The sequence below is a fragment of the Lachancea thermotolerans genome (genome assembly GCF_000142805.1).
Source record: "Lachancea thermotolerans CBS 6340 chromosome B complete sequence".
Classification (NCBI taxonomy): domain Eukaryota; kingdom Fungi; phylum Ascomycota; class Saccharomycetes; order Saccharomycetales; family Saccharomycetaceae; genus Lachancea; species Lachancea thermotolerans.
In genome coordinates, this window is record NC_013078.1 from 12,138 (window position 1) to 25,423 (window position 13,286).

General features: G+C 37.5%; 2 protein-coding genes across 2 annotated transcripts, besides 1 other annotated feature; one reads left to right on the forward strand and one right to left on the reverse strand.

Moving 5' to 3' along the window:
- The first annotated feature begins 2,493 nt into the window (after window positions 1-2,493).
- Window positions 2,494-2,909: a long terminal repeat.
- A 2,413-nt stretch (window positions 2,910-5,322) lies between these two features.
- On the reverse strand, window positions 5,323-6,714 carry KLTH0B00220g (ornithine aminotransferase; the record flags this gene model as incomplete). Its single annotated transcript, XM_002551762.1, has 1 exon — window positions 5,323-6,714. One exon carries the CDS (start codon window positions 6,712-6,714, stop codon window positions 5,323-5,325), a length of 1,392 nt encoding a protein of 463 aa, XP_002551808.1.
- Window positions 6,715-11,408: 4,694 nt separating this feature from the next.
- Window positions 11,409-12,734, forward strand: KLTH0B00264g (amidohydrolase family protein; the record flags this gene model as incomplete). The annotated part of the gene is made up of 1 exon (XM_002551763.1): window positions 11,409-12,734. The coding sequence occupies one exon, from the start codon at window positions 11,409-11,411 to the stop codon at window positions 12,732-12,734; it is 1,326 nt and encodes a 441-aa protein (XP_002551809.1).
- Window positions 12,735-13,286: the final 552 nt, after the last annotated feature.

The window sequence follows — 13,286 nt, forward strand, 5'->3', positions numbered from 1 at the left end:
GAGAGCAGTAGGGCACAAAAAATCTCTTCACCATTGTTTTGCATTAAAACTGCAAGAATTCAGTTGTTTACAAACACTGAGTCATAATTGAAGCCCTCCATTTCCCCTAGTTTTCAAGCAAATAGCAAAATCAAAAGGAGCGAGCATCTTCTTATATTTTCTTAGTGAAGGTTATAACCGCCTGTTTTCAAGGCAATTCATGTACCAGCGGTATATGTCAAAAGGGTTTATCACTTGAGATCCGAAAAACGCATGACCTACTATGTATTGGGGAATTTGAAATGTTGAATCAGGCTAACTACTTGAACACCGGCTTTTAAGTTGACTTTTCTTATTCTTTTTCGTTTTTTTACCTTATTTTCACGGTGGATTAACCACATAGTGAAGAGAATTCTATGAGCAAAACCTCATTTTTTGTCCTTAGAAAAACAAATATCTAAAAACAGATTTTGCACAGCGTGACCTTAATATCAAGATTGCGACGGTTTAAGCGTTTTCTCAAGTTTTTTAAATCTCTTGACGACCACTTGACAGCTTTGAGGCCCATATAATAATTAATTTCTAGAATCAAGAGCTATATCTTGTTACTTGAGATGATGTATCAAAGTCCATATTTTTGTATCTTCGATAGAATTGTTAAAAGTCATGAATAGCATTTTGCTTTAACCACTTGACTTCTAAGATACTCGCTCATTTATGTGGCCCTTTTCAACTCTCGAGAAGTCACATAATTATTTGATTTGAAACTGCAATTAAAGAAAAGGTAAACCCAGCTGCTTTCTATCTAAAAGTTGGAGAATAAGGAACTTTAGGTTGGGCTTTCAACTAATTTATCTCTTTCGAGGCTCCTCGATAACGCTGAAAGTAAAAGAGCAAAGTTTTCGTGTTTAGAACTCGATTTAAAGAAATCATGGTAAACTAAAAAAGGATATGATGTTTTCTAAAGCAAAATATCTCTTTATTTAGCTTGCAGTTGAATTGCATGATGCTTAGAATCACTTCAAATGTTGAAATTTTTAGGTATTCGATTTGAGCCGTTTCTCCCTTAAAGAAGCCTCCCTTTCACTTTCGTTATTTTTAAACTGCTTTCTAACGCACTTTGTTCTTAGCTTTTTTCAGAGATCTCTAAATTTTGATCAGCTGCCTCTGCAAGGCTTGAGTATGCGTCTTTTACCGGACCTTTTCCCTTTCTGAAATAGAATTTTGTTAGCTTCTTCCGTGTGTTTACCAAGTTTGCTAACAAGTTCAACGGCGGCTGCACCTTCTATTTACATTTTATTATGAGTATGTCAATTACTTCTCTCCTGTTTCGAACCAGAACTGTTAAGTTTGACATTGTGTGGGTCCCTTTGAGTTTTGAATTTAACACGAACTATTTTGATACACTCCCAATTAATTCAATCTAAAAAATTGATGCTTCGAACTTTCCATAAATACATAGCCAAATCAATCCTTTCAATTAAATTTATAAGAGGTCCTATTAAATTTTCCTTGAGAAACAGGAATCAAGATTGAATTGGTGCATTTAGAACTTACTGAAAAACAGTTTTGAAATTTACAAAACATTCAATGATGACCGCAAGGTGTTCACTGACCCCAAAGTGCTCTAAAACCTTTTTTTTGTACTGCTGGCACACTTGGGGTATTTGGAAACGAAAAAAGGTGAGGTTTAGAATTTTTGCTTCTTAACATAATCTTCTTCTCGACAGTCACACTGTGAGTCAATGGTTTTGCGAAATCAAGAAGCGGAAGTACGACATAACCAAAGCTTAAAGGGTAACTGCTCTCGTAGCAACTAAAAATCTGGGAGATTATGAACAAGTTTTAGTAAAGCAATTTTAATTGATAGATTAGTTATAAGACGTCCTCTGGGGAGCTTTTTTCCTCCGACAGTTACTAGTTTCGAAAGAGTTTGATAAACAACACATTTTTGAATTGTGTGAAGCACAAGTACTTAGTTTATTTAACTTGAAATTATTGCTTAGAAATTCTGAACTTTTGCAAAACAAAAACTACATATGTACACCATGATACTTGTTGTCTGACCACTTTTTTTCTTTATACTTCTTTGGTTTCTAAGAACTTATGATCTTACCCATTGAATGAATTTGCGGTAACAAAAATATTGACAACTGCTATGTTCGACTTGCACTCTGAAGTCTTTGAGCAGAGTCCTTAATAGCCTTCGTTATTTTGTTTCTCAGAGTTAGCTTAAAGCAACTTTGAATTTAAGGCAGGAGGATATTATCTTTATTTAGATTTGGTCTCTCCTTGTTAATGATTTAACCAGAAACTTCATTATTGGTACACTTTTTGTCAGGATATTACCTTACTTAAAGAGACATCGTTACTTTTGTTATCACAACTTAAAAAAAAATGGGGCTAACTTGAGTTTTCTACTTCAAGTTAGGCTTTTATTTCTGAGCTCAAGAAGTTCCACCTTGCCTTTATAAGGAAACTTTTTTCTCCCTTCTAATTGGCGAGACTAGATTTTATGAGGCGAGTCTGGGTCATTGGTCAAAAGGGTCTTAAATTCCTTGGCTAGTGTTTCCATTATGATCTAATTAAACTAATTCGTGGATGATGGTACTAAATATCTCCCCCGTCTTTCTTCAGTCCAAGATTTATGTCTTGCGAACCAAAGAAATTATCCGGATTTATACAAAATTTCTGGGACGTGGCTGAGTCTTAATCATAAGGTGATAATCGTACTGGTAGTACCACTCATTACCTTCTCCAAGCCACTGTGGTCTGATCTGGACTATGAATGGTCAATGTGGACCTTCTATGTGCCTTAGTTAGGTATCCGTCGAATTTATGATATGTCCATGTGCCATATCATTTCATACCAATGTGTTATTATGCAACTTGGCACTATCACACACCAAAGAACCGATCAAAATCTGAAATAATAATAGCTGATAGCAAACAGTTACTGAATTATTAAATGCATTTTGTATGGAGGTGGCCATGCAAGGGTACTCTGCTGCTTTGGAAGTCAAAAAAAATAAAATGGTGAAGTAGTAAAAATTATTATTTGTTGGCAGCAAGTTACAGGAGCCAAATTTAGTATTTAAGAGCTATTCGAAGTTCAAAGAGCACATACGTAGATGAGAGGGCAGCGTGTGAATATTTTTAGCCGAAACTCGATCTCTGGGGGCCACAGCATTGATAGAAACTTTCGTTGCATCAATAATTTAGAATCTTTAAATGCTTCGTATTCATATCTGAATGTACTAACTAATTAAGACGCGCACGTTATTCTAAACAGGAGATCTTGCGATTTCAAGTTTTTAAGTACAACATCTGTTAAAGATAGAGTAAGCAAATGAGATTTGGGGTGTGCATGAACACATAAACATTCTATCTTTTAGGTCCTTTCTTTAACATTTGGCAGAGCATGCTAGCGGCGATTTAGGTATAAAGCTACAGTACAAGCCCCTCATCGCAATTGACCAGATTTTTATCACGAGTGGGCAGCCAGCTAAATTAACATAAAGACTTATAAACTGTACCCAAGCAAACTTTTTCTTTGCCATTTTGTTCTCACTTTTTTGGGGGGGTACTTATAACGCAACCTTTTTTTTAAAGCAAAAATATTTTCGTTGTTTTTGCCTCTCATGAGCTTGGTACTGGACGAGTAATACTAGTAGAGTTAAAGTTCTAAGGATTCTTTTTCCAAGTTTTTTCTCTAAAAAATTTTTACTGAATCATTAAAGGTATCCCATAAATGGATCTTTACCCTTTGGCCTTTTAGTTTTTGAAAAAAAGCTACTTATACGCTACGTTACTACTCGAAGCGCTTTCCTAATAAATCTCATAAACTATTTATCGCCAGCTAAATGTGAAACAGTTGAACACTATCACCTCAGAAGCATAAAAAACCTATCTATGTGCAGTATTAGACTTGGGCGTTCGGTTTCATGAGTGTATAGAATCTATCACAAAACCAATTAAAGAACCAAAAAATTTGAGCAATGTTCTATGAGTGTTCAAACACAAAGTCAAATCTCTTTTTGTTGTTTCTAAGACTGAACCGCGAGTGGGACTAATGACAAAACGAGAAACACTTTATTGTATGTTTTAGATAGTATGCTTTGTTGCGTTTATTAAAAGCCCAGAATGATCACTGGGAAAGGCTATATTAAGACTGAGTTAAAACAAGATCCTTTTTGGCACTTTAATTGTCTTTATTGTTTGACATGGATCCTGATTGGTTTTAAGCAAATATGCAAGGAAGCTGCATCGCTCTGAGACTAATTTCATATTCTTAATGATGAATTGAGTGCACGAAAAGAGGTCTTTAAAGAATGATTTAGCCGCCCAGTTAATATTTGATTATTTGCGGAGGTTTTTTGCTATAAGCTTCACCTTACTCTTATTATCTATATATTATATCAAACAATTTAAAAGATGCAATACACTTGGTGATTGAAACGAAAGGATTCAAGAAAGGAGAATCATTTCTCATCTTTTTAAGGAACGTTAGTGGCGTTTGAGACCGGGTTTCAATCGCTGATGAAAGAACAGTGAATAGAGAATCGATAGGATAGGCAGGTTTTGAAATACACAAAGTTTTGCGCTGTTTTATTAAGATTGTGCACATTTTTTAATATCAAATTGCATACCACTTTGATGATTTTTTTTGATTTTTAGACTTATACTCTCGAGACGTTTGTGATATGGCTTATTAGAATGATAGTTCCTTGTCTGTGAAATAATACGAGACAAAAGCTCCATTTAACACAAAAATTTTCTGAGAGACATTATGTTTACGTTAACAAATTTTCGTCACTAGAAAATTCAGAAAAGAGTTGCCTCTATTTTTTATAAGTTCTCTTTGCTATGACAGTTTAGATTTTGCCCTATTATCACCAAATTCCATTTTATTCTAATGCAGCTAGATTTGAACCGATCATTGAATTCATTTTTATATCTAAAGGTTAAAACCAGACTTTTTTCTACTAATGGATAAGCTGGTAGAAATTTGTGTTCGATAGAAATTCGACTAATATAAAAAGCGAAGAAAAGCGTCTTCGTGTTAGCATGTAGTGTATTTAAACTTACATATCTCCGATGATTGCTGGTATGCTCTTGGACAGAGCATCTAGAATTCAAGCATAACTCGATCTATAGCACTTGAAAGACCAGTTTTTTTTTTTTCTCTTATCTCTCTGAACTTGTACAAAGCGTTTGAGAAGTACTTTCCTGTGGGCCAAAAACAAAAAAACTCGAATCAATTTAACAATTCATGGTATTTATGTTACTAATTATATTTAAACACTTTTTATGGCCATGAGCTCTCTTTTGAGGATAAAATCCTTAATGGTTAGACTTTGCTGCATTTGGAAGCAGTTTCAATGAGGCTCTGATGGCTTCAACTCCTTTCATTAAATCTTCTTTGGATATGACCAAAGGTGGTGCTAACCGAATTATGTGATCGTGGGTAGGTTTCGCGAGAACACCTTGGTCTTTCATCAACAGACATAGGTCCCAAGCAGTTCTTCCATTAGATTTGGATGGGTCAATGACTATCGCAGTGAGCAAGCCTCTACCTCTAACGTCGGAAATAATTCCGCCAGCTTCTTGTTGAAGTTTTTTCAATTCAGATTGGAAGAATTCACCAAGAGTTTTAGCTCTCTCGACAAGGTTCTCCTTTTTTACAACTTCCAAAGCAGCAATTGCAACTCGAGAAGAGAGCGGGTTACCACCGTAAGTAGAGCCATGTGAACCTGGTTCGAAACAGCCCATTATTTCTTTAGATGAAAGAACGCATGAAACGGGCAAAATACCCCCTGAAATGGCCTTTCCTAATAGAATAACGTCTGGCTTGACGTTAGGAGAGTGTTCGTAGCACAACATCTTACCAGTTCTGGCGATGCCGGTTTGTATTTCGTCACAAATCAGCAACACATTATATTTCCGGCAGAGTTCCTGAACCTTTTGCAAATATTCAACAGGAGGAACAACAATACCGGCTTCGCCTTGAATAGGCTCAAGAAGAATGGCAGCAATACGGTCCCCTGCATTCTTGAAGGCCAGTTCGACATCCTCTATGTTACCGTAGCGCAGATATTGACCATCAGTTCCAGGAATCTTGGCCGTTATACTTTCCAGGAAAGGTCCAAAGAACTTACGGGCTTCCTCATCTGTCGACAGCGAAAGAGCACCGAGGGTACGGCCATGAAAATTGTCCTTGGCACCAAGAATAATAGCTTCATTTTCAGGAATTCCTTTTTTCATATAACCCCATCTTCTGGCAAGCTTTAGCCCAGTTTCGACGGCCTCGGCACCGGTGTTCATTGGAAGCACTGATTCGTAGCGGAAATATTCCGTAATGAACTTCGCGAATGCAGAGAAAACATTATTAGAAAAGGCACGAGATGATAAGGTGAGCTTGGACGCTTGGTCAACTAGTGCGGCAATTATATCCGGGTGGCAGTGCCCTTGGTTAACTGCTGAGTAGGCAGACAAAAAGTCGAGGTATTGCTTTCCTTCCGGGTCCCAAACCTTTGCTCCCTTTGCTTTCTGGAAAACAACAGGAAGGGGGTGGTAGTTGTGGGCCGAGTACGCTTTCTCATACTGAACAGTTGTTTCAGAGGACAGATCGGTGTTCAATGTTGACATTTTGAATGCTTGTGACGATGCAAGAAAAGCACCTCCATGGTGGAATACGCGACGGAGACCAGCAACCTTCCCTCTTGCAAGGATCATTATTTCCTTCTTTGTTGGCTTTTTGGGCTCTAACAAATTCGGGAATAAGGCATCATCTGTATTTAAAAATCTCTGGGCTGATATTTATATCTGGTAGAAGCTCATCTGTCTCACTTCATTGCTAACCGAAGCTCGCTGTTAGCAGTGCATAGGGTATATATGGTCGGTGAAATTCACCAAAAAAAATAAGTTATGCGCGGGTTTCCAATTCCTCTCAAATGTTTTAAGGCTCTAGTTACTTAAGCGAGCGCATTTTTTTATCATGATCATGAGATATTTTATTTTAGCGTAAATCGTGATTTTAATAAAGCGGCTAGTATTAGGTACGAAGCTCAAGGAATTTGCCGGCACTGACTGGAAAGCTACTAAACTTTAGTGTTAGCAAACGTTGCTTGGGCTGTTCGACTTCTCTTTTGAAACAAGATTCAGAAAAATGTGGGCATAAACAGGTGTCGAACTCAACTTTTTCTGAATGGCTGCTTCCTTGACTCTTAAATCCTCTGAAGCATAGAGAAACAGCCTGTTCATTTGTACGCGGTCAATTTCAATAGTTCTGAACTATAATCTCAGAAAAAAAGCCAATAATCAAGGAAAACTTAAGCCTTATTGTGGTGTTTATGCAAATAACTGATTTTTAATCTTTCGACCTTCAAAGTATTTCGGTGTTCATCTTTGCAGTCTCACAGCACGCGATCTGCCGCCAACTTTCAGTAAATTTTTTTCACTGTTTGTCCTATACAAAACTATGAAATGTGATAGATACAGGCCAATAAATGCTTCAAGGGTTTTCTGCTTCCCTTGCCACCTCTCTGATTTCTTTTTTCGAATTGGAGAGTACATATTGAAAATATGTAAGACATGCAGGACACGGACCTCGTTTCCCTGTTCTACAAATTAATCAGCCTTCCCTATTTTGCTTTGTGCCGTAAAGATAATATACGATTATATAATCAATTATTTTAAGTAGCCAAACTTTTATCCTATTGATCAAACACTATCGGTTTTGTTTGTAGCGTGAAATGGAACACACTTTGGTTGGAATTAGCCAAACTCCAAAGTAAAACTACGATTAAAGTGTGGCATTTGTATAGCATAGCTTCTGCATCTGTATTTCTTTTCACGTCTTCGACGTAGGACCCTTAAACAACCTTTTTCGGGGCCCTGGCTCGTTTTGCGACCCATTTACTGACAACTTCTTTTCAGCGTCACTTTAAAATTTCTTTGGCCAATCAAATAATGTTTCTTATCGAACTTCAAATTAAGACTCTAGAACTCAATAGCTTATATTATTTTATTCTTGGCCATCAGACGGTTGGAAATTCTTCATTTCTTGAACACCCATAGTTTTTCTGAAGGGGGCCTATTCACTTGGCTGAGCCGTGATATCAGGATTTGATGCCTATTTCTGAGAGAATCTTAAACTTCGCAAAAGCAACCAATGCAGCCAGCATCTGGGACTAATTGGTATCTTCGATAAAACTGTCTTTTTCATCTCTTCCAAGTCAAGTTTATTTTGAGTATTTTCAAAGCAACAACTGATGTGGACCGTCAGTATGATTTCTGTCTTGGAAATCTGGTTTTTGACTTATAATTTATTTTCAGTGTTGGTCATAAAATATTTCCCAGATTCACTTTGTTTGCAAAGCTTTGATTCATGACATTCACTACTATTTTTCTTGTAAATAATACATCTTTATTACTCATCAACATGAGCAAGACATTGGAAATCTTTGCACTATGTACTAGCCGGTTTCAAAAGCAATGAGCAGAAACTTTAGGCTTTTGATGTAAAAATTGGTTTATAAGTAATGTTGTGTAGCTGGTTATTACGAATTGATCCTACAGAAAAAGAAAATTGAAAGTTTTTAAGGTGGTTGGGATATCTAAACAACACTTTAAGCCAACTGACTCAAAAGCAAGACACCAAATTAGCTTGAGTTACTCTTTTGGATAAAGAAAGGATAAACTTTAATAACATTTCAGCAAATCTATATCTATTGCTAATGCATTTAGCCTTGATTATACTTCAATTGATTTTGAAAATATATTGATTTTGAAGTAATAAACAAATAATACGCACCATTTGCCAGCGAATTCGAGTAGCTTGCCTTCCAAAGTGAAAGAGAGCCTTGTATAGTTTTTACAAAAAGGGTCTGAATACTCGAAAAATGGTCCTTAAATGCAGGGCTAAAAATAAGAATATTTCTGATGGGATCTAGTATAAGACAAAGCTGATTGTTTGGAAACTATCTGTTCAAAAAAAGGTGAACACACTATCTGTTTTCTACTTTATGCCCTATAGCTTCGTGATGTTTCTAACTTTACCACAAACTCTTGGTTTGGTCTTTCTAAGAAAGTCGAATTTGAAATTTGCCTGAAAATCTCGAGGACAAGTTTCAAGTCTAGCTTTTGCAATTGATCTGTTCCTTTTGCACTTTTCCATTAATTTAAAATTATTATATACCAATACAGTAAAAAGGGCTAGTTACTAATAAACGTACCTGTGTCTCAAGTCTTTCTTGTCAGATAAATCTTCCTCAACACTGTCTTCAAAGGTATCTCCTTTGGCCTCAAGTTCCATCTTTTTGCTGTTCTCACGTCTTGCTTTGAACCTGTAGAAAAGGAGCAGCATATCTAAGAGTACCCATATAATTATATCAGCAATCAGTGCACCACGGTACGATCCTATCCACCACTGTGGGAAAACTATTGCTGCAACACAATAACCCACAAAAAATCCATTGGAACATAAAGCTTTCTTGGTGTTTCCTCTAACATTACTTGATATGAAACTCAGCAAAATAGACATTATGCATGTAATTACTGAGCCTAGCCATGACCCTACAATTACCCACCATCCAGAGCTTCTTTTTAGACATAGAAGCATAATATTACCCGCCAAAGGGACGATAGCCAGCGCAATCGAAACTAAGGCCCTTTCTTTAGGAAAAATTTTGACCAAAGCCACACCAAGCCAGATAAATACCAGCTGGACAGCACCGGCTGGTGATCCAAATTTCATGTTCTCAAATTTATCGTAACCAAAACCAGCTAAAATAAGGGACTGGAAAACAATAGTACCCCCGACAACACAAATCAAAAATCCAAATATGATTGTACACAAAAAGAGCCAGTCAAAATTGAGGCACTCTTTCAATTGATCTTTATTGAATACCACTTTTTCTGTTCTATCACTTTCGTCATAGAGGCGTTTGATTGCAATATCTTTCTCTTTCATTCAAGAACCATGCAGTTTTAGGTGATGCTGGAACCCAAAAGTAGAACAGAATCCCGCCGAAGAGCGAAATAATACCACATGCAATAAACATTAATCTCCAGTCCGCAATCTTACTGCTATTGGTTTTGCCTATGCCGTACATGAGAAAACTTCCAACAATCTGAGCAATCGCATTCATTGATATCCAGCAGGCCGCTCTAAGGGGTTGCTCTCGTTTCCTGTACCAATAGGATGTGATCAATACGCATGCAGGCTGAACAACTGCTTCGAAAATCCCAAGGAAAAGTCTCCCTACCCAGAAACCTTGTTTTGTATTAGGCGCGGCAAGACAGAGGCAGCAAACGGACCAAATTATTACACAAATACCTGTCATTGGTGCTCTTGGGATCACTGTCATCAGATACATGAAAACAAAATTAGCACCAAGCTGTCCCAAGTAAAATATTGTTGTACACCACGAATAGTCATGAGCAGCCATTGAAAGATCCTTTTTTAATCCAAAAACAGCTGCATAACTCAGCGATTGCTTATCAAGGTATTGCGCAAAGAAAATCAGGCACATAAAAGGCAAAATGTATAGATCAATTTTGCGCACGAGTTTTGCTTCTTCTTCTGGAGTGAAGGTTACCGATTCCAAACATCTTTCTCTTCCTTCAACTGACACCTCAGAGTTGGCTTCTGCTTTTAGGTCAAGCTCTTTTATTTGACCCTCTGAGCCTTCGTTTTTTAGACTCATTGCTGAATGTGATGATGGGGGCGTAAAATGAAACCGTTATTCAAGCTTGAGGTTTCTGGCCGAATGAGCAAGCCTTATAAAGCTGAGAATCTTATCTTGAAATCTGAGACAAATGAAATCATACTTATCTAGTGCATTGTTCTTCCATTGTCAAATGCAATCTAAGGTTTAATCACTATCAATTGCGTCTTGGACAAGACAAATCGAACACTATGCTAAGATAGAGCGGTGCCCTTCACAACTTGGCGAACAGTATTAGGTGGAAGCAATGCGATTAGATATCTTCTTTAACTTCAATTAGAATTAGTTTCTGTTCGCCGATAATATATTACGATCTGCGTCATATCAGTAAACAGATAACGCTTCTTGTAATGAGAAAGAGGTTCGAATGCAGTGAGAACTTCCTATAAGGGAAGGTGAATGTCTAAAGTTAAAGCCAGCACATGGAAGCATCAGAGATAGCGGAATGTCAGTTCCTATCGTAATAACTGAAAGCCGGGTTTAGAAGAATCATTTATCAGAAAAAGGTTCTTTGCTCCGATTATTAGTCACGCTTATCAAAAGCTTCAACGAGATCAAGCTGTTCATAAAAAGCTGGAATCAAATCTTCTTAAATCAGGATAAAACAGAATAGCTTTCTCTGTCTGTTACCCAATTTTTTTTTGTTCGCTCGTTATCCTTTTTCACTGTCTTCATTGTAATAGTATAAGTTACGTTGATATGCAACTGACTGCCATTGATGTCAACGAAAGAAACAACAAGTCCCTTGAAGACTTGGTTACTCCTTGGAAAATCCCGCCTTTAAAAGATTATTACATCAAAAACGCAAATCTCGTGGATGTCAGGGAAGGAATAACTAAGCCCGGTGCGCATATTTTTACGTCAGGGGGCTTCATAACCAATATATGTTTCTCAGACCATGAAGCCGATAAATGTACTTCAGACAAATTTGAGATTATTGATGCAACGGGAAAGTTCGTGATGCCTGGACTGTTTGATAATCATGTCCACGTAACATCTGTTCCTGGTGAGACTGACTTGTCTAAAACTCTGAATATGCCAAAAACCCGCGCTCTTATGAGGGTAAGACATAAACTTGAAGGTGCATTGGCTCGCGGATTCACCACTTTGCGAGGTTGTGGAGGTGCAGAGTCTTACATCAAAGCCGCTGTTATAGAAGGATCTGTAATTGGCCCCCGGTTGCTGACATGTGGCCACGCAATCTCCCAAACAGGAGGACATGGAGATATGAGACCCGCTGATTTACCTGGTGAAGCTTTTGATAGCTGTTCCTGTCACATGAACGACCTTGGAGTTGTAGCGGACGGAGCAGCAGAGTGTTACAAAGTTGCTAGAGAAGAATTAAGAAGAGGCGCAGACTTCATCAAGATTATGGCTGGTGGTGGCGTTGCATCACCAACAGATAAAATTACTAATTTGCAGTTCTGCGATGATGAGGTTACTGCTCTTGTAAAGGTAGCTAAAACCTATAACACTTATGTCACGGCCCACGCATACACTCCAGAGGCAATCAAAGCTTGCGTTAGTTACGGAGTTAAAGGTATAGAACACGGGAATCTTTTGGACGAAGAAACAGCCCAACTAATGGCCAAAGCAGGATGTTACCTAACCCCTACTTTAGTAACCTACAAGATAATGGCATCTGATCAATTCTCGACCTTTTTAAGTGGGTCAAATAGGGAAAAAAATACCCAGGTCTTGTATCGCGGGATTGAGGCCCTCAGAATTGCCAAAAAAAATGGCGTTAAAATCTGCTATGGATCTGATCTACTCGGATCTTTGGGCGGTTACCAAACACAGGAATTCTTTATAAGGGGGAGATATCTCTCGACACATGAAGTTCTACTATCCGCAACTATAACTCCAGCAGAAATGAACGGTCTTCAAGACCAAATTGGTGAAATCAAACCGGGCTTCATAGCAGACATGTTGTTGATGAACTCCAATCCTTTGGAAAACATTACGGTTCTCGACGAACCTGAAAGTAACCTTGTTTTTGTGATGAAAGAAGGAAGGGTTTACTAAGTTGGTATACTTTTTCAGCAGTCTTACAGGTTTCTCAACTTTTTTTCGACTTTCTTACCCGTTTGTATGTATAATCATCTAAACTTGGCTATGATTCATGATGACAGAGAGGCTCATGAAACAGAAAACACTCACGCTACCAGTCGCGTTCAACCGCAATTTTTTTATATCTATGCACCTTAATAATTACGTGACTTGTTCAGGTTGTATGACTCCCCTGCGGTTTCTGAAGGGTTAGGTTATTAAAAAAGACCTATTGTCACTAAGATACCAATCATAGGGCTTTAGAGGCTTTGTTGAAAACATTTCTCTGGATAATATTTTCAAACAGTTAATTGGAGTCAATAATTCCAAATTGCTTGCTGTTCTTCCTAATATTCTGTTCCTTAGTTAGGTTCATAACCTTAGGGCATGCTGTTACTTGATTATCGTTGGCAAGATCAAATTTGGTCACGTTAATATTCCGATAAGATAAGTGATAAAAAAACCTCTCTTATAAGAAAGAGTTTGGGCAGATTTCATGAAAGAAGAACGAATACTCAAGATGTATCA